This window comes from Alosa alosa, chromosome 5, assembly GCF_017589495.1.
Source record: "Alosa alosa isolate M-15738 ecotype Scorff River chromosome 5, AALO_Geno_1.1, whole genome shotgun sequence".
Lineage (NCBI taxonomy): Eukaryota > Metazoa > Chordata > Actinopteri > Clupeiformes > Clupeidae > Alosa > Alosa alosa.
Window position 1 is genome coordinate 16,634,062 of NC_063193.1, and position 26,060 is coordinate 16,660,121.

Consider the following 26,060-nt stretch of genomic DNA (forward strand, 5'->3'; position numbering starts at 1 on the left):
CACAAACACACACAAGTGTGTGTGTGTTTGTAAATATGAAAATCTACACCTATGTGTAAGGGTGTGTAGGTATCCCTCACGCGCGTCTCCATCTCCTCACCCAACAGCTGTCAGTATGTGTGAGCATGAGCCTGAGTCTGAGTCGATGATGCCCTCTGCCATGTGGGAGGACCGGAGACCGGAGCGTCTGTGGTGAGGAGCAATGTCCGGGCGTGCTATGGCCACTTGTCTGCACAGACAGAAGGCGGAGGTTTCCGCAGGGAGTGGGGTGTCATTTAACAACAAAAAATTAAAAAAGAGAAAACAACGAAGATACTGATGGATATTCTTTCACTTATTATGCGCAGGGAAGACAATTTGTGTCTGGTGTGGATGGGTTTTAAAGGCTAGTGCCTCTTCCCAAATGTGGCTACAGCACGATCCTGAAATGGTCACTGAAAAATCTGCTTAAAGGGCCTGCTTGTTTTAGTAAAAATATTTATATTTAGCAGCAGTGTATTAATGATGTATTACAAGAATCTGACAATGTTAAAATTGCACTATTCAATATTTTGCTACCTAGTACACACAGATATACTTAAAATACTACAAATTAAAATGCAGCCTAAGCACACTGATACAAAAGCACGGTACATATCCTGTTTCTCAATTCACACTCTCATGAGACACGAGACCGTCGACCACATCCTGAGCATACGCTAAACCAGTGGAGCGCTGAGAATCAACAACGAACAAAAGGCCAGCACAGGAAGAAGCAGAGGACCAGGGCCTGTGTTTCAGCATGGCAGCCCCTCTGTCTAATGCCCTCTTCACTGCGCCCACAGCGAACTCAGCCACCAACGTGACTGCAAGACCCCTGGGCCAACCCAGGGAGAGCCATGGGTGTCGTTTGAGAGACAGACATTTGAAGGTCACAGGCTTACAGCGCGATTCAGAGCACAGACAAGCCTGCACATGCAAAGGCGGGCGTCACAACAAAGGGCCCTGATGGTGGTGTCAAGGCCGCTGCCAGTTTTGGTGTGTCATGTCATCAAAATCAACAAGAACAAGTTCACCCGCATGGGAGCATATGCATTAGAGTGTGGGTGGCATTAATGCATTACTGTTTGTTCATGAACTACACAGTAACTTTGTTCAGTTGAAGGATATGAAAGCTAAAGCAAGAACTCCTTTCTTTAGCAGCATCTAAAGGCAACGCCTGATAGCTTGTTTTATAGATCATTGTGGTACCGATTACAGGCGCAAAGATCTCACCGCTTCTCAAATATCTCAACCTGACAATAAACCTTTGAACTTGAAAAGGCCAATAAAAAAAGAGTGCACCCACAAAACTGGACTGTGTGTGTGTGTGTGTGTGTGTATGTATATATGTATATATATGTGTGTGTGTGTGTGTGTGTGTGTGTGTGTGTGTGTGTGTGTGTGGGGGCAATGTAAAGGTCACTGATTGTGCCCTTCTGCTTTCCATCTTTGTCATGGTGCAATTATGAGGAGAGGTGGAGGGATCAATTAATCATACAGGATTTATCTACAGATTACATAACCTGATTAGCACTTCATGTGCAATGGTACAATGGATCCATCAATCGGGTTTGACTAAGTGCTACACACCACAAGAGAGGGTGAAAAGTCTACTTATCATTCAGACGCGGCAGGATGTGGAGAGAGTCGTTGGTGCCTGAAAATAAAAATACTGACAGATCTAGCATTATACTATCTGTAATCTTGCGCTTTTAGCATAAAACATTTTAGCAGAGACCCGTTTGAGGGCTGTAAAGAGCAAACTGTCCAAAAAGAAACCCTATAAACGTTCAATGTTTTGATGGAGAGCTCCTTCAGGAACTGTTATTGACTACAATCTCAATAGAAAAGACCTTTTAAGAGTTCCCAAGATTCTTTTTCTATGTAACATTACACACAGATGTCGAGCACAATCATGACAAACACACACACCAGAAACACACACACCAGCCCCAAACAACCCCAAACTTTGAAAACCACAAGGCCAAGTTAAATCTTAGAGTGGATACATTTTAAGAGACACTAGTTTTTTGCCCCCTATAGGATCAACAATCTGGCAAAGAGGGCTGTTTCATCAAGGACAAGCTTTAACACAGCTGCTTTGCCCCCAGGCAAAAATCCTCCCAGTCACTGCTGGTCAAACAAGCGCATGAGTACTATAGATGGATCAAACATGTGACGTCCTGGCGGTCAGTCCGGGACCTGCCATCCCAGCAGCTGTGCTATGACAGCAATGGTCCCGTCAACAACAGCCTCAAATCAAGACAAAGGAGAGGGCTGCGTCTATATTGTGCATGAAAAGACTGAGGACAGGTTTATATCGGAATACACGACAGGCGAGGAGGGGTCCACTAGCCGAATGTTTGTTCTGCCAGTGCTGCTGCCAAGCATGAAACTGCAGGCAAGAAGAGGTGCTGCAGATGCACTACTATGAATACGAGGCACATGGTACACCATCCCCACAGACAGAAAAATATGGAAACAAAATATGGAAATCTAGAAACCATTAAGGAGAGTAATACATTGTAGATCATCTGGGCACACTGTTGCACCATTCACTCTCCCTATACCAGGCTTGTGCAAAATTCCAGAATTTAATTGAAACTGGCTTTTAAATTCCAATTCAATTCTTGAATTTCACTGGCATTTTAATTGAGGGAGCAAACAGGAAGCAGAATTGCAATTCGAATTGTGCACAACCCTGCCCTATACCACTAATCTATAAAATGGTGAATCATTTGACATTAACTTACCTATTAACTAACATGAGCGTATCACAAAAGCACAGCACAAGGTAAAGAAAAATGACCATTTACTCACAACAAGTATGTGGTCAGACTGGGAGAGTCTCCACATTATACATAGCACAATCACAATAGCAAAGGCTATTATCTTTGCAAACCCGTTTACTTTCTGTTGGACCCATAGCTGGAACAAGCATATTTCAGCCTAATTATGGAGTTTACACATTCCCACATGTGCACACACGTCACACATACAATCGTTAATATGAACTATAAATATTTCATCAACAAATTAATCAAGAGAGCCGTTTTTTATGTACTGTAGCAGCAATGAACACCTTCAAGGCCTTCTTGGGGCTTTGGCAATAGGCTATGAGAGACCTTGCAGGAATCCTTGGAATGCTGTGGAATATTTATTTAAGAATGAAATGAAACAAATTTGAGTCGTTATTCAGTGCACTGTGTCAAACGGAATCACTCTTCATTTCCCAAAGAAAACCTTTTGAATCAAGCTGTAAACCAGTGAATCATGAATCAAAATGTTTAGCTGTCAGCTATAACGTTCACACCCCTCACTGCCAAAGTTAGCGCATCACGCTAAAATGACATGACAGCCAAACAGTGTAGGAGAGGCTATAGCTTGGCAACTGAGGGTGACATTTGTCAACACACTTGGTTTATCTCATGATACAGGCAAAAGAGGGAAGAAGACAAGAAAGGTCAAAAGGAGGAAAGCAAAACAAAAATTCCCCATAAAAAGAAGCAAGCTCTCATCTGTTCCTTTTTCCCCTTTTCGTCTGACCTGGCGACACACACACACACACACACACATTTTTTTATGTGTACTGGACAGTGAACCTCTAATAGGTCCATTGTTTAACAAGTAATATTAGCTAACTTTAGCTTTAACTAACTTTTTTATACCAGTCATGTCAAGGATTATGGGGGGGGGTCAATACTATTTCTACTACTACTAACCCTAATCACCATCATCATCATCATCATCATCATCATCATGATGGTGGTGACAGATGTGTACATCACATGTGTTTAAAAGACACACATAGACACACAGAGCAGTGTAAAGCCGAGGTGTGTTAAGACACACATAGACACACAGAGCAGTGTAAAGCCGAGGTGTGTTAAGACACACACAGACACACAGAGCAGTGTAAAGCCGAGGTGACTGAGGGTACACCCGGCGCTTGTTCTGCACACAGGGGTGAAGCCTCTCAACAGATCCTGGTGGAGCTGTCCGCTTCCTCTCCAGCTGTTCCCCATTTCCTCTTCACAAGCCGCACGCCTGCCACACCCCGCACCCCCTCTCTCTCTCTCTCTCTCCCCATCACCTCCACTGTGCAATCCCTTCTGCTGCTCTGACAGTTTTTCACCCACCAATGGCCCTGGCTTTTGCATTTGTATGGCTTACCCAGTGCAGACCTAAGCGATATAGCTAGTATTGACATCCATTCTCTCCACTTACCCACAACAGTGAAAGCTCTGGATAGCTCATGAGAAAAGGCCTTAAGCAACCGGATCAATGTTATGAATTGTTATTGGCACACTGTAACAGCATGAAAGCAGAAGGACTCCCGTTTTGTTTCTAAAGAATACACATATGAATATGCTAATCAACGCAAACCACAAACAAAGTATGGGGTAATAACAATTCAAAAGCACACAACAACATTGTGCATCATCTTGTTTGCACTTTGCCTGAAGACAATGGCAAAAAAACACGATGACCACAAAGGCTGCAAAAAGTTATAAACAAATCAGGAAGACAGCTGTTCAGCTTTTGAGATGGAGTTCCAAAAGAGTGACTCAAACAGGAAGAGCCAAACTAAACTAGACGTCCGATGATATCTCTTCACCTGCACTGAAATTTGACCGTTTGGTCCCGTTCTGTCTCCTTTTTTATCGGTTCCCCTGGATCTGACCTGTCTCTCTAATCTTAGTCAAACATTTGCTTTCATGTCTGTGTGTAAATATGAGCCTGGCTCTGCATGTGTGTTGTGTATCACCAACCTAGAGAGCTCAGCTCACACAGTTTGTGGTCTGAAAGGCAGGTTTTTGCAGTGTACACCTGTGTATGCACAGACACACAGACACAGAAAGATCCTTTCTGAACAAAGTATGGAATGGTAAGTTGAATTAAGGTCATCTATTATTCTATTATCATCATTTTCAGGTGTATTACGTACTAGGTGATAAGATCTGTTGCATAGAGAACAACCATCAGCACACCTTTTTAGGTGGTGGTCACCAGAACCTTGTCCCAAAGGTTCCTCCACAGTAAAAAGACTTTTCTCCTGATACCACATACATTTTGCCTCTTGTTACAACAGGTGGATCATTCACAGGATAGAATCAGTATTTGTGGATGTACAATTCATGTGTGTGTGTTGTGGGTGCATGCTTGTGTGTGTGAGTGTGTGTTTGTAGTACAAAAACTACACTATAACTATACACTATAAGTCGAATGGTAGCAATCATGCTCCTGCCACTTTCACCGCCCTGCAATAAAAAGGAACTTTTTGACTGATAAAAGTTGAACTAATGAACTACTCAATGGGACATCACTTTTACACACCTCCGGAAACAAACCTTGCTTGCACAAACTCACACTTCTCATGATATAAGCAAAGAGGAAAGAGAGTGACGAAGACAAGAAAAGTCAAAAGGAGGAACGCAAAACAAAAGTCCTCTTAAATTCCCCATAAAAAGAAGCAAGCTCTCATCTGTTCCTTTTTCCCTTTTTATCTGACCTGGCGACACACACACAGAAATATTTTCTTTATGTGTACTGGACAGTAAACTTTGTCTAATGGGTTCATTGTTTAGTCAAGTAATATCAGCAATCACTTTAGCAATGGTATATAAACATTTTACATGGTGACCGATGAGTACATCACGTGTAAAAGACACACATTCAGAGCAGTGTAAAGGCGAGGTGTAAAACTTTCCTCTTGATATCACATACATTTTTCCTCTTGTTTCAAGGTGTGTGTGTGTGGTACAAAACGAAACTAGGATAAGTCGAATGCTCATGTCACTTTCACCGCCCTGCAATAAAAAGGATAATAAAAAAAAAACTTTTCGACTGATAAAAGTTGAACTAGTGCACTACTGATGGACGTCACTTTTACACACCTCTGGAAAAGAGCCTTGCTTGCACAAACTCACACTTGGTTCTCTCTTCATCTTTCACAATCACTGTCTTTCACACACGTTTCTCACATACTTTCTCTGAACTCTCATTCTCACACTTTTATTTAACTGGAGACACATTTTCACACACACACACACTCCTTTCCTCAACTAATTTCCATCACATTTATTTTCCCTCCCATCCTACTCTCTCCGAAACACAAACAGATCACTTCTTCACCGTGTGATAGCATTCTGCCATTCTGTAAAACTCTTAAACACATACGCACACTGTAGTCTTGTCTCTTTGACTGTCTCCATGCAAACAAACAGCCGGGGTCCGTGGAGAGATGAGGCTGGGTCTGGCCCTGCTCTTAATGGCCTTCTGTCTCCATTAGGCCACGCTGCAGCCACGGCCCAATAAAACTTTATGGCATTAGGTCATGGCCCAAGCTTCTACGTACAGCAGTGGCGGGGAGGGAGGAGGGGATAGAGCGACAGCGTCACCAAGGGAGATTGTCTTGTCTCTATTGTCTTTTTACCTCTCTCTCTCTCTATCAGTTTGTGAGAATCACTCTCCTCTCATTAAAACTAGCCCCCCCTCCACACACACACTCTCAATCTCTTTTCCATTTCTTCAGTGTAGTTACAGTCCACCCTATCGCTCTCAGATTTATCCGATCTCTGTTGTCCTTCTCGTCTTACTCTTCGGCCTCATGCTCATGTCTAATCTTCCTGTTCCACTCCTTCAGTGGGCCTCTTCACTTCCTTCAGTTTTCCCAGACACCTGCAGGCTAGCCGAGAGGTCTTGTCCACTCTTATCCACAATGGCTGACACACTGTGTCAGATGGCACCTGTTGAACTAAATTAAATCAAATCCCACACATGCACACAGACAAAGACACACACACACCTGCAGCTTTTTGTGCTGCTGTGCAATTGTTGTGGGTTGTTATTGGTTTTAAATTGAATGAGGCACCAGGGACAACTAATGATTCATCAACAAGTCTGCGTCATGCACAAAGCCATGTTAATGCTTTGGGACTCACTTGGGCATGGTTCACTGGTGTAAAATAAAACACATACTGTATATTTCATGTACAACCAACACAGAGCACCTATTTGGCAAACTTTATTATGTAAACAAACAAATCCGGACACAAGCAGAGAAGACGGCAGGGAAAAAAATATATACTCAAGTCTCCATCTTCTTTTACTATTCATGTGACCAGAATCCCAATTTAGAACGACCACTTCACAGTCTTTCCACTCCACAGTGGCAGGCAGCCGCTAAACAAACAATACCTTGGCTGATGATGCAAGCTTCAGAGCTTGAAGGCACAGCTTCACCCCACGCAACAGGCCACACCGACAAGCCAGGACAAGTACAATTCTCCATGACGCATTCCTCTACCATCTTGCATACAACAAATACAATGCAGTGGAGTGGGCCTTTAAGTAATTAAGACTATAAGTGAGATAAGGGTTTTTGTTCTTCGTAACATGAAGGGTTTGGGATTTCAATTACCTGTTGGGAAACATGGCAGAATGTTCAGGCCGTTTGGCCAGGAAATGGCCCGTCTCAATTTTAAAATGTATACTTAGAGTAGATATAAGAGTGTGCCCTGAGCCAGAGTATACAGCTGTGTTTATTTGTTTTACAGCTGAACTGATGATGAATGATTATGAAGGAGTTCCTGGGCAGGATGCATCTCATTACGGCACCATTTTCTTATGAGGAACTTCCTCAATTTTCCAAACTTAAGCAAACATCTCGGGTGGAAAATTCTGATCACACTTCTTTTCACGGCCAGCAAGCCTTGCAGGCCGAAAGTTTCTCCATCACTCTCCTCCAAATGACCAAACAGTGTGAACCAAGAGGAAGGAAAGCCTATCATAAAAATTGAAGTATTTGCTAACATTGGCTAAGTGGTTTGCTTGACAACTGGAAGAGGTCTCTGGTAGACTTCAATGCACGATATACTCAGAACCTAAAACAAAAAATGTGTCACTGCTTAAGGCTTGTACCAATGCAGGGTGCTATGTGAAGCAGTCGTTCATCTGGGTTGTGCTGCAGGGCCGTATACTAACCTTCAATCATAACTGAGAGGAGCGGCACAGCTGAAGGACAGGCCCCCTTGACCTTTGTGTGGCTTGGCATTTCGCTCTGGGCTGACTTGCGCTGATAATGTCCACCAATGATAAATGGCTGCCAAAGAGGATAAGTGGGCCCATGAAAAGCCAATGCCCAAGGCAACCTCAAAAATACATCGCTTGAAAATGAACACCGTTTTGGTCCCCTCACAAGGCGTTAGGGGTGTAGGTGTAGATGAGAGGTAAATCTCATGATAAATATATGACTCCGTAATCTCCTGGTTCCAAATAATTTTTATAATAGGTAATTTTCAAAATGAAAAAGCAATGGCTCTTATGGTTCTTGTTCCTATGACAGTTGTTGGGTTTGCATAAGAGTGTTTAGCACATCCCAGAGGTCTCTCAGCTGTAATACTGGTAGTTGATTATGTTCAACACAGAGCTAGTCACTTGATAGCCCTCAATAGCTTTTCAAGACCCTTGACAGCATGACAAAAGCTTATGATAAAAGTTTGATGGTAAAATACAGAAAAGACAGTGGTTTGTTTACAATGGGGATTTTAGTTTAGCCCCATATAGATACTATCCAGTTTCTGGTCAACTCTAACTGATTCTTCTAATAATACTGTCCTTCTGAGACCACACAGCGATGTAGCTATGTCAGTTAAGCCTGTAAGACTAGAAACTCTGGCAGGTCCAATTATGTGTTTTATGGATTGAGTGTCCTTTATTCAGACAGAACATTGATGCATTATTTCCTCCTGTAGAACTACAATGCTACAATGTACAATGTACCTCTTGCAAAATCAATTTGTTCAGTTATTTTTTTTCAGCCTTCCGGTGAAGTCCTTCTTTACCATGATCAAAATCATACAAAGCAAATGGTGTTTCCTTTTATCATCCTCGGCTTCATCCATCAACACAAGTGAGCCGATGTGTTAGCACGGATGCAATCGCCATGGAATTAAAACAGACAAGACCGCCATGGACGTCGCCAGTAAATCCGTGTCCTCTCATCCACATGACAAACAGCTAGGTTGGGAGAGTCCAATCACATCTTCACGCACATCAGTTTCAATTCAGGCCAGACGTTCTCCTTGTCAAAAAACGTTGCATCACAAGGGCAGTTAGGCATTAAAGGAGTCTGCTGGCCATGTTTGAGAGTGGGCATGTGTCCATGTTCTTCAAATGCCAAATGCCTATATTTTTTATGCTCTCCAAGCTATAGCTTAGACCTGGATGTTGGAAGCTATTTAAAATGTTATTGTGGAGTGTTTGGCACTGAAAAAGTGTTACAGGAGTCTACACCACTGCAAAGTGCAAATCAGTCAACGTGTTCCAGTGACTGGATAGCTGGTTGGTTGGTCTTCACTGAAACGTGAAATGATCAGACAATAAATCAAACAACTAGATCAAACGATGACAAGAAGCAATCAAAAACCCAGGTGATGGCACGACACACTCCCGATTGCTTGAGTGAGTGTAAAGCAGAGTACGAGTGCTTACGGTCTGCCAGCTGTTGTTTTTTGCCCTTCGTCATTGCTCTACATTCCACCCCACTGAACAGGATAGAGCTCTCCTTCCAGCCTGCAAACACACGGGCGTGACCAGACAACATGTCCCCTGTGGATGTGCAGCCAACGCAACCAGACAACCTGCAGCCAAACCACTTACTCCCCATCAATTATTCACGAGAGGACAATTGGTTAAGCCAGAGAGTGCATCTTCCTTCAGAGAGACAAGGAGAGGGGGTTAGCGGCACATCATCGCATGCTGCAGCTGTGGCTGCAGAAGAACTAAAAGCCGGAGTTCCATCTTCTCTGAGAAAACATACCCAAAAAGGGAGGGGAGTGAAAAATAATGATCTGTCTCCGGTTTTTATTTTTAAGGCCGAGATATTTACAACGACTAGGAATCAGCGGGCCACACAGGAAACATGCCTGTCAGGAATGTGATTCCAAGGAGCCATGATGCAATCGACCAGCATCTGGATTCGGTGGAGCACACGCTGCTTTGCCCGGCCCAACATGTAATTTTTCTTCTAGCTCCTTTTCCTCTCTCTCTCTCTCTCACACACACTCACTCTCTCACATACTCGTTTGTTCCCGCTCTTCTATTCACTCTCGCTCGCTCTCTCCATCCCTCATCCACGATTTCCCCTCTCTCTCTCATCCATGGTTTTCCCCTTCTCGCTCTCTCCCTCATTAGCATGGCGCGCGATGACGTTCATTCTTTCATGGCGCTCGGGTTCCACCACAGTTGAGCTACTGCCAGGCACTGAATTCTTGAATGGGGGTTTAGGAGGGGGGAGGGCCTATTCGCAGTCGTCATGGGTTACAGCTTGTACTCTGGGATGGCTGAGTCCTCAGAAGAGACCAGGGTCGGATTACACCCTCACACAGGAATTTACCACCCCCCACCACCACTACCACACACACACACACAGTCTCTCATCCTTCCACATGTCAGTCTACAGTGGAACCAGGCGGAAGATGTTCTGTGAAAAAACTTCCTGAAGGTCTTTCAACTCCTTCGCCGTAATCACGGTTTCCACACTTGAATACATTCATACAAAGACATGCAGAAACATTGTGTAAAGCAAAAGGCTACCTCCCCCACATCTAAGGTAAAGTGAGGTCATGGGCAAAATGTATGGATTCTTTCCTCCTTTGAAGGTGCTGAGTCACTGCAACATTATTAACTTGTAACCTGCTTGCAACTAGTGGGCCAACCAGTGCAAACACACCAGCCTCTCATTTGTAATGCAGCGTTTTTTTTTTCTATTTAGAATAACTACTATTCTATGTTACTGGCTGAGTGTGAAAATTCATGAGATTTACTGAGATCTGTGACATTTTCTGGACATGTACATGAGAAATTGTTATAATGCAAAAGAAATTGCATCATGTCAGCATTAGGCCAAATCCGATGTAATTAAGACAAGCTGTTACTTCTCATGGGTGTCACAGCAAGTTGTGTTATTCCTTGCAGAAGACAGATAACATCCCACCAAACCTAGTAAAGGCAACACCAATGTAGTTATTTTGCCTTAACAAAATGGCTCCAGACTCATTTTCATGCCACACTGACTTAAAATAAGGAGATGGATGTCTGACATTCCCCAATGTGTATCCAGAACATGTGGTATTGCACTATATGACGTTGTTGTGGGTAGGAGCATGACACTTTCCATTGATCTTAGACAAACTGGATACCTACTTAGCGCTAAATGGGTACCCAGCATGTTGATAATTGATGGAAGGGGGAATTCCTACATTGTGTTACTTTAATTACACCTGGCTTCCACCATTCATTTTCATTTGGTGGTTATTTATCAACATTGCTGAGATTAGTGTGGTTGTATTCATGTAGGCTACTGCTATTCATAGACTACACTTATTTGATCCTGTGATATCACCACGTCCTGTAGAAACGAGTTAAGCTATAAACCGCACTGGAGTGACACTGTCAAATTGAATTCTGGGCCTCCATATTATTATATACATAAAAGGGAGAGATGGGGATGTTGGTGTAATGGGGTAGGAGTAATATTGTAACTCCCTTTCCACTGGGACTCCACTTGTGTCTTTTGTGCTATGAGACCAGGAAAATGGCCATAAATTATTAATACACACACAGAACACAAAATACAGCCATTCATCTTATCCCTAGACTCATTTATCAAAGTTGGCTTGATATAATAAACTGACTGGCAGTAACCTAAATGCCCTCATTCAACATCCAGCATGCTTTTTAAAGTAATTGTCTCTAGGCATCAAATGAATAAGTGAACAAATATGATTTATTATTATTATTATTATTATTATTATCATCATTGAGAACAATAGCATAACATGTATGCTTCTGTAGGATGGATTCCTTCATGCACAATTTCACAAATTTCTTTTAGAAAATGTAACATGTACTCCCTCATTTATCCAGTCACTTTGATACCCACTGTTACCCAGTTTGACAGCAGATTATAGATGCTAAATGAATAACTCGAAAAGCTGGTGGGCCAATATGGCACAGGACCTACTCATAAGGGGTACTACCCATGAACAAAGAGGGTTACACACCAGGCTGTCCAAAGGTGGAGCCAAAGGGCTTAGAGGTGGAAGAAATTGTGCTGGGGTCGGGACAAAGGAGAGATGCAGCATAGGTTGAGCCATTAACTGCCCAAATGCATCTGACAAGCATCACTGCCTTCATGTTTTAATTGCTGCTGCATCAATGGCGTAATTGAATCAGGCAGGAGAGGAAAGGGAAGAGTGAGGCAGGCAGACAGTTACAGGAGCCTCAGCATCCTAATGTGAAAGCAGCCAGAAGACAAAATACTTTTTAGACTCCTGTTTGTCTATAGTGACGTTGGCAATCAGTAGGACACACACACAAACACACAGGCCTATAGAGTCTATTTCAGAAGTTTTCTTGAACTAATTGCTTCATATGTGGGCCAATGGTGTGTTGATCTTTTTCTCAATGACCTGCAGTAACAGGACATGGCTATGGTTGTTGTTGTTTTAATCGCACGAATCTAAAGGAAATTTAGGCTGCCAATTCTTTCTCTCTTCCACATCCCACTCCTGGAAGGTTGTGTAACAACAATTCAGAGAACCGTATGACCAGAATGGGAGTTAATCAGATGCTTTCCTTTCGGGCCAATATAGCCTAATCTGCTCGAATTGTGACAGTAATTTCTACCAAAATAATTATGACATTTCTTTCATACACAACAGACGTTTTTTTTTTTTTTTTTACTTGAGCATCACTATTTGATGATGAGAAAGCAGCGGCATCCATCAATGTCTAGTCTCAATTTAGATGCAACAGTGTTAATGGAAACAAGTGGGCTTCGCCCTAAACAGAACAGATGTGACACCAGCCATAACGATTCCACGAGCCTACCACTGTCTTATATAATACGATTCCGTTGTGGCGCGGCCGTACGAGTAGATCGAGTCGTGGGGCCTTGTAAACTGTGCCACTTGAGGAAGTGGAGGCTCTTGTGGTTACCGTGGTCAGCGGACTAGTAGACCTAAAATGTTAGGCTATCGACACGATCTGCAATACAATTTGCTCATCGAATGGGGTTATCCAAGGTCCCATTTGGTGTTAGCTTGTAATCGAACGGCTTTTAAACTAACGCACTCAACCAATTTTCTCGCTTACGGACCCCAACATGTACCACACTGAACACCCAATTCCTGCAATGCATTAAAACAAAAGTTCACGTTAGGTTCGAGGAAATGTCAGAATCGGTCAGACTATGTCTCGAAATCGTAATTTGCCCTACGAAGCGTAAAACGGATGTGGGAGGCTGATGTTTTAACAGTATGGAAGGTGAACCACATAACGTTACGAACTGTCAAACGGTATTATACACGGGCCCGCACTGATAGCTGTGGCTAGAACCGTATTTTTTAGAATTTGTCAGCACACATCTCTCTGCATCTGTTGAAATGTGCTTCGGAAAGTAAGATTACATCATCATTACTAGTAGGCTACTCAACATCGACGAAAATACGGGCTAGCGTTTTTGGTATAGCGTATGGCGTTTGACTTCATACAACATGCATTTTCGAGGTGAATGTTGGCGATTGCTTACCCTCTCTTGCCTTTAGCAGTACCGTATTAGCCACAATATTCTCCAGCTCCATCAATATCCAGTCTGATGTTGTCGTTCGTTGAAGTAAAAGTAGTACACACAGAGCAAACTCAAGCTCTTCCCGATAGATTTTTTTCGCCCGTGTGTGGCAAAAAGGAAAGTCAGAATATGTACATATTACTATAGTGAAAAATCTATGCGTAAATTACTGAAGAATTTACTATACACGCGTGGTTTGAGCTGTCCGTTCTAAAAAGCGCATTGAGAGCATTTCCAGTTCCAAACGCCATGAGCCTGATTCTGACAGGATTCCCATCAAACAATCAAAAACGTTCACCCAGAATCAACATCAACACGAGAGACGACTGATGTCTACATCCTTTGATGATGCATTCCTGAGAGTAGCCGAGGCTGGAGCATGGTAGATTACAACCTTAAGCAGACCGCAGGGGAGTTCACAAAGTAGTAGGCTTCCCTACAAGCTGACAAAGTATCAGCGCGCTCCCCCTCTCGGTTCTTAATGACACTGAGGTTGGGTTTCTCCGTAAGGTCCCCCTTGTTTCCCTCACACATTTGAACAGAAATAGTACAGTGTTGTGTTCAAACAAATGTTGTTAGCCTAACAGGTGAACAACTTCAATTGCTGTAGTGTTCGGTCAATTCTTGATCATCATTTTGATAAACTCATTTCACTTTGTTGAGATATACGGTTTGTAACAACACATTACCAAATGCTGTCACCGGGGGGCGGTGTCGTCAAGTGAAAGATGCATGGCAGTCAGAGAGCCCACGCAGTTCCATTTATTTGCAAAAGGTACTTTTTAACGTAGTTTGTTCGACACATTTGTCCAATATCATTGCCTAGCACATGCAGTTTTGCAGCGCTTGCATGCAGCGCTTCCCCTAGTCCTTGAGCCAGAGGAGTTGGTCTGTACCATCTGAGGGGAAGCAGTCTAGTGATTTTTGGCAAGGTACCCTAGAGTTAGAAAATAAGTGATAGCATTGCATTGGTAGTAGCTTTTTGTGTAGCCTATTATTAACATGTATGTCTACGCTTACGTATATTACAGGTGAATAGAATAAAAATCTTAACTAATAGATATCCCACAAAACTTCCACAGTTGATTATTTACATTAGGTCAATCATTTTTTGGTCGTTTTCTGAAATATTATGCATACATATGTAAACGATAATTTGCATACATTTCAAGTACATGAATTGGACAAAGTCAGGTTCAAAATTCTTGTTTTTCACTTTGGAGACATATTAAAGTAAAATGTTATTCCTGAAATGCTGTATTTTTGAGAATGTCTTCCTAAATTGGCTGAAAACTCATGTTACAAAACTCCAGAACCTTTATTTACGTTTGTAAAATCCTCTAGCATATAGGAGCATAACTGGAAACTTAACTGGAAAAAAAGATTTCTGGTTCAGAGTTGTGCAAATGGCGATAATAATAGTTTTAAAGTAAGTATTAAGTATTTTGATATATTCAAAATAACCAAATTCAAAACATCCACTGTAATAACATTTTACTCAAATATGTCCAAAATAAAAAATAAAAAGAATTTTGAACCTGACTTTATCCAGTGTTGAGGTTTCTGTACTTAAAATATACACAAATTATTGTGTATTTCAGTAGATAATGATAGATAGATACTTTATTGATCCCCAGAGGAAATTCAAGGCTCATTTCATAATGGCTCATTTACATACTAATACATAAAATGTCAGAAAGTTACAATACAAACAATATTGTAAATGTAATGTAAATAATCAGCTGTGGAGTTTAGTGGGGATATCTATTAGTTAATTTTTAGCCTATTCACCTGTAATATATCCCTCCATAGACATACAATGGACATGAAGAGATGGTATACCTTGTCAAAAATCACTATGAGACTTATTCCCCTTGAATGGTACCAAATGACCAAAAGGACTACCCCATTAATATATTTGATAGCATACTGGAAAAACCTCAGTTGGTTGCTCCTTGAATGCATTGGTGGCACCTTGATACACTGAAGTGGAACACAAAAGGTGAACTGGTTGAAGGAAATATGCAATAATTAACAAACTTTCTCACAGACTAGAATTTTGCATTAGCCCTACTGAATAATCACCTTAAACTAAATGTGACCACGATGTCACAAATGAAGGACAGAATCCTTACCAATACTTGTTATTCTTTCACACAAACATACAGGCATTTGTGGGCATTTTTGGGCGGTACCAAGTACGCCATGCTGTTGGAGGTGCAAACAATGCTGCATCGCCATTGAGATCACAGAGAAAGGAGCAGGCTCAAGGGACATAAAAGTATTTATCATGTTTATTGACCGTTTTTATAGCCATCCATGTGTGTTCACTTCTGGCTCCTTGGCTATCATTATGGTAACTATAACGAGCTATTTGACATCTTTAGAACACTAAACATATCGGTGGTGCCTAATGTTGAGTTACTCCAGTCTCGATTTTTTGACATCAATCACTCCTATGAAATATTGCTATCGTCTATCCATAGTAAGGTGCCTGTTTCAAAGTCAACTAATGGTCAAATCAACCAAAACTTTGATATTGTTTGCACCCCCAAGTGGTCTGAGACGTAAGCTTGTGTGAAAGAACATATCATGTTGGCAAAACCATTCAGCATCTAGTGATACAAAACAAGTTTAATTGAAGAAAAATATTGTCATGGTTCAGTTCACCACTTTCTTACACATGATGCTGAAACATAAAAGCCACTAGCTTTTAACATAATTAACACAGAAATATCTTTGTTTACCGTACGTTCACAATAATTTTAGAGTAGTTTAAACTAAGTGCTTTTCAGTTTGCTTTGTCCACATCCTGTAAGTGTATAGTGTCGGGCATCCAACAAAAAAAAAAAAAAAAAAAAAACTCAATGATGGTGGACCATTAAGTAACAAGCTATTACTTCTTACTACCAACAAAAAGATGGTTTACAGCTTCATTTAAAGCAAAGGCTGGGGCACAAAACTGATAAGTGAGTTTACAACATTGTGTTTGAAAGTATCATTTACTGTATGATAGTAGGTTTCTCGAATGCCATTAGATACACCTACACAACCAACAAAGGCAATTCTAGTGGATGTCTCCTTATTTTTCCAGTTCCAGTCCTTTGACGGAATGATGCTGTCACAATCACATTTTGATCTGCCAACTGATAACTCCTCAACACAAACACAAACCCAACAAAAAAGTTCTACAACTGAATCCCAAAGGGAACCATTCTCTATTATACGCAGACATGGAGAGACTGATGAACAGACTCAAAAATCGTCCAGGGTGTCTGCTTTAGGAATAGACAGGCCTCGCTCCTTGACAGCTTGTAGTTTGAGCCTTTCGGACTCCTGTTTGGCCTGCTGCTCTATCCTTTGCTCCTCCAGGATCTCCTCAATGGACACACGCTGGAGAATCTGGTCACACTCTTTATCTAGATCCTAGTAGGAATAAGACAAGCAGGAATTTGTAGGTAACAGTACAGCCTTGCAAAGTGTATTACTTTGTACAACAGTGTTTGTAATGCATATTGTAATTTCACCATGTTTTATGTTTGGACAATAATGTCAGATTTAATTAAGTTGGCCCAAGTACACATGTCCTTACAAATTCAAACATGCTCAGTGCAAAACACAAGTAAACTGTGGAATATTCTCTCCCCCAAGAAAGTAGTTGGAATTGCACTTAACACTCACGTTCAACTAATTTACAACTTGTGCATGTGCAATGTTGAACAATAACATCATTATAACCACAGTTCGAATTATGGGTGATTGGGGTGTATGACCCCCCTGATTAGGACCTGGACCCCCACACACACACACACATTTGAGTTGAAAACTCAACTTGTCAGTGTAATTCTAGCTCTTATAATTTATAACCATATGATATAATGCATCAGGAGGAATACTCACTACTTCACCCAGCAGAACAACATTCTCTCCTCTGACAACAAAAATCCCTCTGGGGATATCTCCAAACTTCTTGCCAACATGAATGCGTTCCACAGTTTGATGCAACACCAAATTGGCTGAGGGGGGAAAATATATTTATTTTAAACACTACAAATACAAATGCATTAATTGAACAGTGTAAAAAAGTGTTATCTTCATTTAATTGAAACCTTCTTGGTAGTAATTTTTTTAATCACGTATTATACTGTTACTAATTTTGCAAATATGTATGGAACTATAGCCTAGATTCATTCAACGTAACTGGAACAGGTACAGTAGCAACAGAGGAGAGGAGAAACGCTCACTCCAGTTAACCATCGATAGCATGGCTGGTCCTGCTCTCAGACCTGAAACATTTGGGCCACAATGTGAACCCATCGAATTAATCGAATGTGTTCATTACATAAACGCCAAGGGACCGACCTTTTGAGTACATAAGAACTGGGACAAGTTACACAGTATACGAAATTAAGTGAGGATTCACAAGTAGAAGGTTTTTGTATTACATACCAAATTGGTCTATGCTTCTGAGAATACCTATTAACGTCCTTCCGTCACGAAGTAGGACGAGGTGTTTTTCTGAAGGAAAAATAACAAGATTCATAAAGCTTGCATGTGCATGTATCATTAATTAACGTTGCACTCAAGACATTTAGAGCACATGCTAGCGCCTCTGAAATGTATGAGGTTTTAAAATCTCATTCATCATCGTGGGCCTTATAATCAAATGTGTTACGACACAATGTTTTAATATCATAATATCATTCTGGCTCCAAGACCTAAAAGCATACAGTAAATACCACTTTTACTATCTTCACCTGGCGAGCCAAGTATACTGTGAAGCTAACGTTAGCTCACAAGGATGGATAACGTTAACGTGTGTTACTAACTAAGAGGACCTCTCAACACAGCCGTGCGATAGAAATTCCAACTTACTATCGATGTCCTCGATTAGACTAGCAGTTCCTGGCATATAATTCATTCTGGTTACATTTGCAGAGTGTCTTCTTTGAGGGTTTATGGTTACAGGGAGTCTATTTTACAACTTAGTGCATCAAGCCATGGATCAGTTCAAACAAGTATCGCATTGGAACAGGAAGTAGCGTCCGAAGAAACGCATATTTCCTGTCAAATTTAACCCCTTGTGTTCAGTCTGTTTTTCAACTTCTATGAGAGATTCTTCCTCTTCTTGCGGTTTGCTTTGGAGTCTGAATGCTCAGCGCTACATCAAAACACTTTAATACATGTTTAATGACAAGAATGAGTGACTTGGCCTTCTTTTCGGTATTCTAGGATCTGTAGATCGCTGTATTTTTACCCTCACGTGGTAATAATTTTGCATTTTCCTATTGGTCCATTCGCTTGCTGTGATAGCTCGTCACCACAGCTGACAACCGTATCTGCGGTCTCATTTGACGAAATGTACTCTGACGCACATAACGTTATGTAAAACAGGCTATGTGAATAAGGAAGCGACTGAAGTGTAAACTTAAAGGAACAGTGTAAACAGACTTTTTTGAAACGTTGAGTGTGGCTGGGGCGGAAAGTGGTTGGAGAGAGTGCGGGGTAGCAAACTCCTGTAAAGCTTTCTGATTGAGCCGAGAGTTGCGCCAATGGCGTACGACACAGCTGGCAACGACAGGAGTGGAGGGGAGCCTGCTTGGGTCATGCATCAAATGCAGGCAAGCTCTAAACCGCACTTGCCATCACATTTTAACTCGGAGAATAATAACTGGAACGGCACCATGGTAATCTGAACAGTAATTTGGCAATTTAGAATTCCACATATTGTAAGAAACCTTAGTCAACTTAAAGTTACTAACCTAGTTCAGCTGATAGAAGCAATCAGAGCCTGTCGAGTGGTTCAGCTAACAAACAAGCTAATATAGCGCTAGCAATAGCTAGCTAGTTACATGCTCTTGAGTAAGCGAATTGGCAGTGATTTCAGCACTGTTTCTAGCTAGATAACCTTAGCTTTAAAATGTACCTTCCTTGTACAGTCTGAACCTTGTACAGTTGTTTTTCAACTAAATTGGTCCATCAGTAACGATTTGCGAGTTAACCTGAGCTAGTACACGGTTAGATTGTGTATCTCTGTTGGCTAACGTTTAACGTACACCAGCCATATAATGCTACTATGAGTGAATTTTAACGTCAGTGTTATTTAATGATAGGGCACTGATATATTTTCAGATAGCTGTCTTAATTGATATGCTGCTACATTAAATGTAAGTTAACGCCATTCATTGTCTGGCCTGTGTACGTTACTTATATCCAACTTTGTGTTCTCTAAGCTAGATGCCCAAATAGCTTCTCGATTATCTCTGGTTGCATGGAAGTTAAGTGAACCAAGCTAATGATCCATAATTCCGCCAGGTGTTTTTTATGCTGTACAGTGCAAATTATTTCGCAACAGGGTGCTGAATAATTCCTGAGTGGCAGTGATTTATCAAGAATATTGATACGCGAGCATCGACACATCACATAATATAACTTTTTTTTTAATGACAGGATTCGACGCCATACTCTGGATATCCCTCTAACTATTGGTATCCCCAGTCGCATACGACAGGACCTTATGGAAATGCGTATCCTCCAGGCACGGAGGTAAACGGGCAACCGCCCTATCAGGTACCCTACTCATCCATAAGTTATGTCATGGCTTTCTTTTAATTTCAAGTTGACGCCTGAACCAGTGAACTTTTGTCATGTAGGCTACATTCTGTCTGTTTCGTTTCAGCAGCTGTCTGCGTACCCCAATGGTGTTTACAATCCTCAACAGTACTCCACAAATATGCTTCATCCATCCAATCCGTTCTACTGTGCTGAACAAATGCCACCCCGGCAGCCTCATTACCACAATCAAGGCTGTCCTGAACGAAGTGCAGCACAACCAGCACCGCCTCCTTATCCTGTTCAACACTGTCAAGGGGTACATGTATGGTTCATGACTTAATTAATTTAGTTTAATTTACTCGTCAATTTAATTATAGTTATTTTACTCTTGCAAAAGTGTATGTATAACATACAGGTATCAGCATGACTTTCCTCACTACTGTTGGTATATAGAGCTTCCTGTTTTCATCTTAATGAACATTGCTGTCTTGTAAACTCCCAGAGTTCACTATAGAACGCACAATGTATCTGCGGGCTGTATGTTCTGCTTGATTCCGTCCTTGCTCATCCCTTGCTCTCTTATGTATGTTCCTGTTAAATGTTGTGTTGTTCAGGGCCCTGGCTACCATCCAGGCTCTTACCAGCACTATGGAGAGGGGGGTCCCACGATGCCCCAGAATCCTCCATACCCGGGCCAGCAAGCCATGCACTCCAGAGCCCCACAACCAGAAGCATGGGCTCATTCTGGGGGCTACAGCCCCTCTCCAGCCCCACAACAGCAGTGGCAGCCCGGAAACCAGGCGCCACATGGTCCCTATGGCAACCACGTCAGGCCTCCCCACCCCCCTCCATGGCAAGGACCAGCCCCTCCTCCATATGAGCACAAGGTATATGTGATATATAAGAGGAATTTTTTTCCTGTGACTAAACAGGCCCTTTTCCTTACTCTTCCATTCCTGGTTTCACACAGTGATGTAATCGCTGATCTATAATGAAAGACTTTGCTGAAAGGAAAAGTCTGTTGTCATATATTAAGCATGGGAGATATAATGTAATGGTCTATCGGCCAAGTGTGGGCTTCAGGGAAAAATACCATGAGAAGAGCAGTTTATATCTCATAATGTAACTCGGGTTGTTGTGAGTAATTACTTGTAAATTACTTTGCTGTGTGTCTTTTAATCAAGTCTTACTAGAGCCATTGGAATTTCAGAGTTTCCAGTCAAGTGAGTCTTAAGTATAGTGGATGACCTCAGCGGGCTGTGCTAAAGCCTCTTATGTAACCGCACATTGCTCACCACCAGGCCATCGGAGGTCACTAATTGTAGTAGGGCCCACTGCACACATAAAGGTCTGCGCTCTTTAAGACACTTAATCCATGTGCTCAAATGCAGTTGGCTATTTTCCACACACACTATTTTTTTCCTTTAGTCATTTTCCATTGTATTTGTTTACTGGATTCCCTCACTGCTAAATGATGACTGACTAATGATTGGAAAGCCTTTTGGATAGCAGTGGTTGTTGTAGTTGAACTTAGACTGTCAGTTCAGTTTTACCTCGCTTTTTCTGTGATTTTAGACAGAGCGTGGTAGAGTGTTGCTAAGAGGTGTAGGGTGTGACTCAAGATAGCTATTGCCACCACCCCAGGACATCTATTGTCATGGCAGTGCATAGTGTGAGTAACATGTGCTGAGTATGTCCTGAAGTCATGGTGTGGCCTCTTCCTGTTGCTTGTACTTCAAACTATCTGTCAGGCAAATATAAATCCTTTTCTATAAGAGTTGCATATCCAGACATTATTAAGCTTAAAGGAACACAAAGGAAGAATTAATAGCTATGCCCCTTGGTGTCAGTATTCAATGCCATTTAGTGGTATTATAGTCAATTTAGTCATAAACTGACTAAAAAGGTCACAATCCTACTTGATCAACGGTACGTAATGCAATATCAACCATTATGGGTGCACACAGGTAATGACAGACTTAATTCTCCATTTTAAAAGTCAGTGTAGCATCAGAATGAGTTTGAGGCTGTTAAATAAAAGTATGAAATATAAAAAGTCCTCACTTTTTCAATCCTTCAGGACCATCAGTTCTCTGGGCAGCATCCACAGGCTCGTCCACAGCCCCTTGGGCCCAAACCTCGACCCATCACGCCCAACCAGGCCCAGGGCAAGCCCACAGAGTTCAGTGCTCCCCCTCAACTTTACAAGCCAGGAGGCGGGAAGTTGCAGGAGTCCAAGCCAGCTCAAGCTGAGCCTCCTCCTCAGGCACCCAACCCTACCAGAGCTCCCCCAGGCCCCCAGCTGAGTGACAACCCCAGTCTAGCCCGCGTCCAGCAGGTCATGTTCCGGGTACAGCTGCTGCAGGAGGATGTGGACGAGTTTGTGGGCAAAAAGACGGACAAAAGCTACCGGTGCCTGGAGGAGCTACTGACCAAAGAGCTACTGGTGCTGGACTCAGTGGAGACCAACGGCCAGGAAGTGGTCCGGCTGGCCCGCAAGGATACGGTGCAGAGGATCCAGGGTATACTGGACCAGCTGGAGAAGAAGGCCTTCTGATCTGCGAGAGAGAGCGAGAGGGAGAAAGGGATATGGAAGGGAAATGTGAAAGCCTGGATGTTGAGGTTCTCCAGATATTTTTTTTCCATTTTCTTTTTCTGTTGTCTACAGGCACTCTGTACACTGTGCTCCTTTTCCCTTGCACTGATCATTTCAGTTGACAGCATGAATTATGATGTTAGACTTTGGGCCTTTTGTCTCATCTCTTTGAAGCTTTCTTCATTGAAGCTTACTTCCTGTAAATCTAACACAGATAAAAATGCGGTACTTTGCAGTTAATAATGATACTGTTAATGGGATTAGATCTGACTGCTGTTGTCAATACATCATTTTTTTTTTCTCAAATGATTAGATATTGAGGATCACAGATCAGTCACTGTAACAGTGGACATCTTTGTTTTCACTGGATCAGCATGTGGAACATGCTGACACTGCTGTTGTCCATCCTCTCGAAACCTTCTAGCTGGTGTTCCCCTCCTGATACATATCCCAGCATCCTTTGTTCTCTATCTCCCCACGACCATTTCCTTTCCCAGTCTCAGTTCCAGAGTGGGCACTAATGCACACTGGGAAGATTTGGCCAAAGAATTGTCCTTGTTCATTTAATCTGATTATGTGTAGTGTTTTCCAAAACAATATCAGCAGTTGACATTGGCAACATTTCCGAGAGCAAAGTTGTAGCAGTAGGGCCAAAGCCATTTGCCACAACCCAGGAGGTTACAGTACTTCAGAATATGTATTGAGTTTGTTGTCCCTAAGTTTTAAAGTAAGAGAAGATGAAGAAAAACCCAATCCCATTCCTACGCTTGTTCCTGCTTGGTGTGATTTTTTTTTTTTTTTTGGCAGTGTCGTCATGTTGTAACACTTTTCTAATTTGGAACGGTCCTTTGTATCTTTTCAGCTCGTTCTTCTTGTTCACAACATGTTTTGCGATGAGCGTCCACATTTCTCATGTGGTTTTACTGACTGCGCCCTTCTGTCTATTAGTATACACGTGTATATAAAAACTCCTACTGCATCTGGAGTGGGTTTCTTATTTTTGCACTTGATCAGACGATGCAGCCTAATTCAGAGAGTGCCCCGGCACAGCCTTTAAGTAAACACCTGTTGGTGCCCTTTCTAATATGATTTCATATCTGCTCACATCTCGTATTCCTTTGAAGTCCTCTGCTGGAGTACCTAACGCATCATACTGAGTGCTTTTAGTGGGAAGTGGATCTGTTTATAAGAGTAAAGATATTTAGACCTCTTGATGAGGTATATACATATATGTATGTATGACAATTTTTTTTAGAGAAAACATCTGTTTAAACGACGAGTACTATATAAATATATATTCAACATTAACATGAAAGAGACAAAGCGGGTTGTTTCATGGCACTTTTCAAAACAACCAGACAAAAGTACCTTTAACATCACACTTTGCACCAAAGTCACCCCCTGGCCACCTTCTGCTGGTCCTCTTCCAGATCACAAGCATATCTGTCCTGTTTCTCTTTCTGAAAGATTTGTGCCATACTATCAGCAGGTGCTTTTATATATAAAGAAAAAAAACTGGAGATGTGCATGGACAGTAATGTTTAAATTGTGTTGATCATTGTGTTATTTCTCTCTAATCCTGTAAATAATCTGTCTCGCTATCAAACAGAAACGTATATGTATCTACACTTTACATGCAACATGAGAGATATATTTGTATAAGGTAGAAAACACAGAAATCCTAAGGACCAACAATCTGCCTGCAATTGTTTCTATATGTAATGCATGGTTTTGGCCACAAAGGGGTGCTGTTTTCCTAATAAGTGTAGGAAAGCAGCATTGGTGGTGAATCACATTAAATCTATCAGGACATTGTTAATGTGGTGTGACCTTATTTTCTTACATGTTGTGGTGTTTACCTGACTGTTTGAAGTTGCATGGAGTCAAATTTCAAAAGACAACCTTTCTGCAATGCACATGCGTGACAAAATTCTACTTCTGCCTTTTATATGAAGCAACTATAGGCTACATTCTCCTGTCAAAAGCATACGCCCTCCCAGATTAATTCAAAAGAGACTGATAATATGTTTGATCATTTCCTTCAACAATATCCCTTAAACCTGTTTATTGAATGTATTTGCATAAAAAAAACTGCAATTTAAGAATCACAGAGTGCACTGGGAAATTAGAAAAAATTCCCAACATATTCTTTTTTTTCTGACATGACATCACTATGGAATGTCTAGATTTGTATTTGATAAAAGGTACAAAAGGAGGGTGGCTGCTTGACAACCCTAGTGAAATGCTGATGAAGGCATCTTTGTTGTTATCAGTATTTGAGTATAGGCAAAGATCCTTGATTACACAAGGAAATAATGTGAATCAGCTGCTTATTAAAACACTTTAGTCAGATAATTTCTATAATGGAAGGTATCAACAGAACCAAAAGACTTCAGGGGATGAAGAGAAACTGAACACAAAAAAACGGAAGCGGTTCACGACCGGTTCAACCCTTAGGATGCCTTGATCATGGCAAAAATCATTATCACGATTGTTTTGTTCAATATTGAAATCACGATTATTAAACATGAGTACTCAGTGATTTTGGAACTTATTCACTTTCAAAACCTTTTACATTGTTACATTTAATCTTAAATATAGCCTATCCAAGACGAAAACATGCAAAAAGAATGCACACGACAACTCAATACAAAAGGAGAGCATTATGAAACTGAATGTAGCAAAATAATCGTTGAAATCATAATCACGATTAATTAATTAAGTTCACAGCTACTTCAGTAATAGGTCTGGCTGCATAGAGAATCCCCAACCAGTAGCACAAGGAGTTGGACATCTTTTGATGTGCGTATAAGATCACGTACATCAATATGTTCAGATTCCAGGCTATAACCTTTTTCTCATTCTTTATAGTTTCATCAAATTATCCAGAACAGTTGTTTTGACAGTAACAGTATAGCCTACTGGATTTTATTATAAGACCATGGTGTTCTTATTTCAGCTACACGTTTACAACACAAATTCCGAAAAAGTTGTGACATTTTGTAAAATGTGAATAAAAAAGAATTCTATAATTTACAAATAATGTCAACCCTATATTTAATTAAGAATAGTTCAAAGACAACACATTTATATTTATTCATTTTAAAATATTCTACATGACAATCTGTTGCTCTGTTTTCTCTTCTACCAGGCATCAACTGGCTGTGCCGTATTTAGACCAAGTCAGAGGCCCACATCAAATCATCAGCCATAAAAACCATCGAACTTGTCACATTACATTCTAAGGAGGGT

The 26,060-nt window shown here is 41.4% G+C and overlaps 3 protein-coding genes across 7 annotated transcripts in view; 1 reads left to right on the forward strand and 2 right to left on the reverse strand.

The window, feature by feature from the left end:
- The window catches only part of grk5l (G protein-coupled receptor kinase 5 like), a 44,924-nt gene extending 30,817 nt beyond the window's left edge, over nt 1-14,107 (reverse strand). For both annotated transcript variants that reach the window (XM_048243841.1, XM_048243842.1), the window contains exon 1: nt 13,619-14,107. In XM_048243841.1, coding sequence (XP_048099798.1) covers nt 13,619-13,670 — 52 coding nt within the window. In that variant the 5' untranslated portion in view covers nt 13,671-14,107. The remainder of the gene's footprint in view (nt 1-13,618) is intronic.
- A 2,166-nt stretch (nt 14,108-16,273) lies between these two features.
- On the reverse strand, nt 16,274-18,719 carry lsm1 (LSM1, U6 small nuclear RNA associated). The gene is made up of 4 exons (XM_048243812.1): nt 18,533-18,719; nt 18,107-18,175; nt 17,558-17,673; nt 16,274-17,083 (listed from the first exon to the last, which is right to left on the reverse strand). Exons 1-4 carry the CDS (start codon nt 18,576-18,578, stop codon nt 16,913-16,915), a joined length of 402 nt encoding a protein of 133 aa, XP_048099769.1. The 5' UTR covers nt 18,579-18,719; the 3' UTR covers nt 16,274-16,912.
- Nucleotides 18,720-19,012: 293 nt separating this feature from the next.
- bag4 (BCL2 associated athanogene 4) lies at nt 19,013-24,627 on the forward strand. 4 transcript variants are annotated; one of them, XM_048243810.1, is made up of 5 exons: nt 19,013-19,278; nt 20,108-20,227; nt 20,337-20,528; nt 20,827-21,099; nt 22,293-24,627. In XM_048243810.1, the coding sequence occupies exons 1-5, from the start codon at nt 19,210-19,212 to the stop codon at nt 22,767-22,769; spliced, it is 1,131 nt and encodes a 376-aa protein (XP_048099767.1). In that variant the 5' UTR covers nt 19,013-19,209; the 3' UTR covers nt 22,770-24,627. The 4 variants fall into 4 exon arrangements, with proteins under 4 accessions (XP_048099767.1, XP_048099765.1, XP_048099768.1 ...); XM_048243808.1 differs by having other exon boundaries at nt 19,014-19,344; XM_048243811.1 differs by having other exon boundaries at nt 19,014-19,278; nt 20,340-20,528.
- Nucleotides 24,628-26,060: the final 1,433 nt, after the last annotated feature.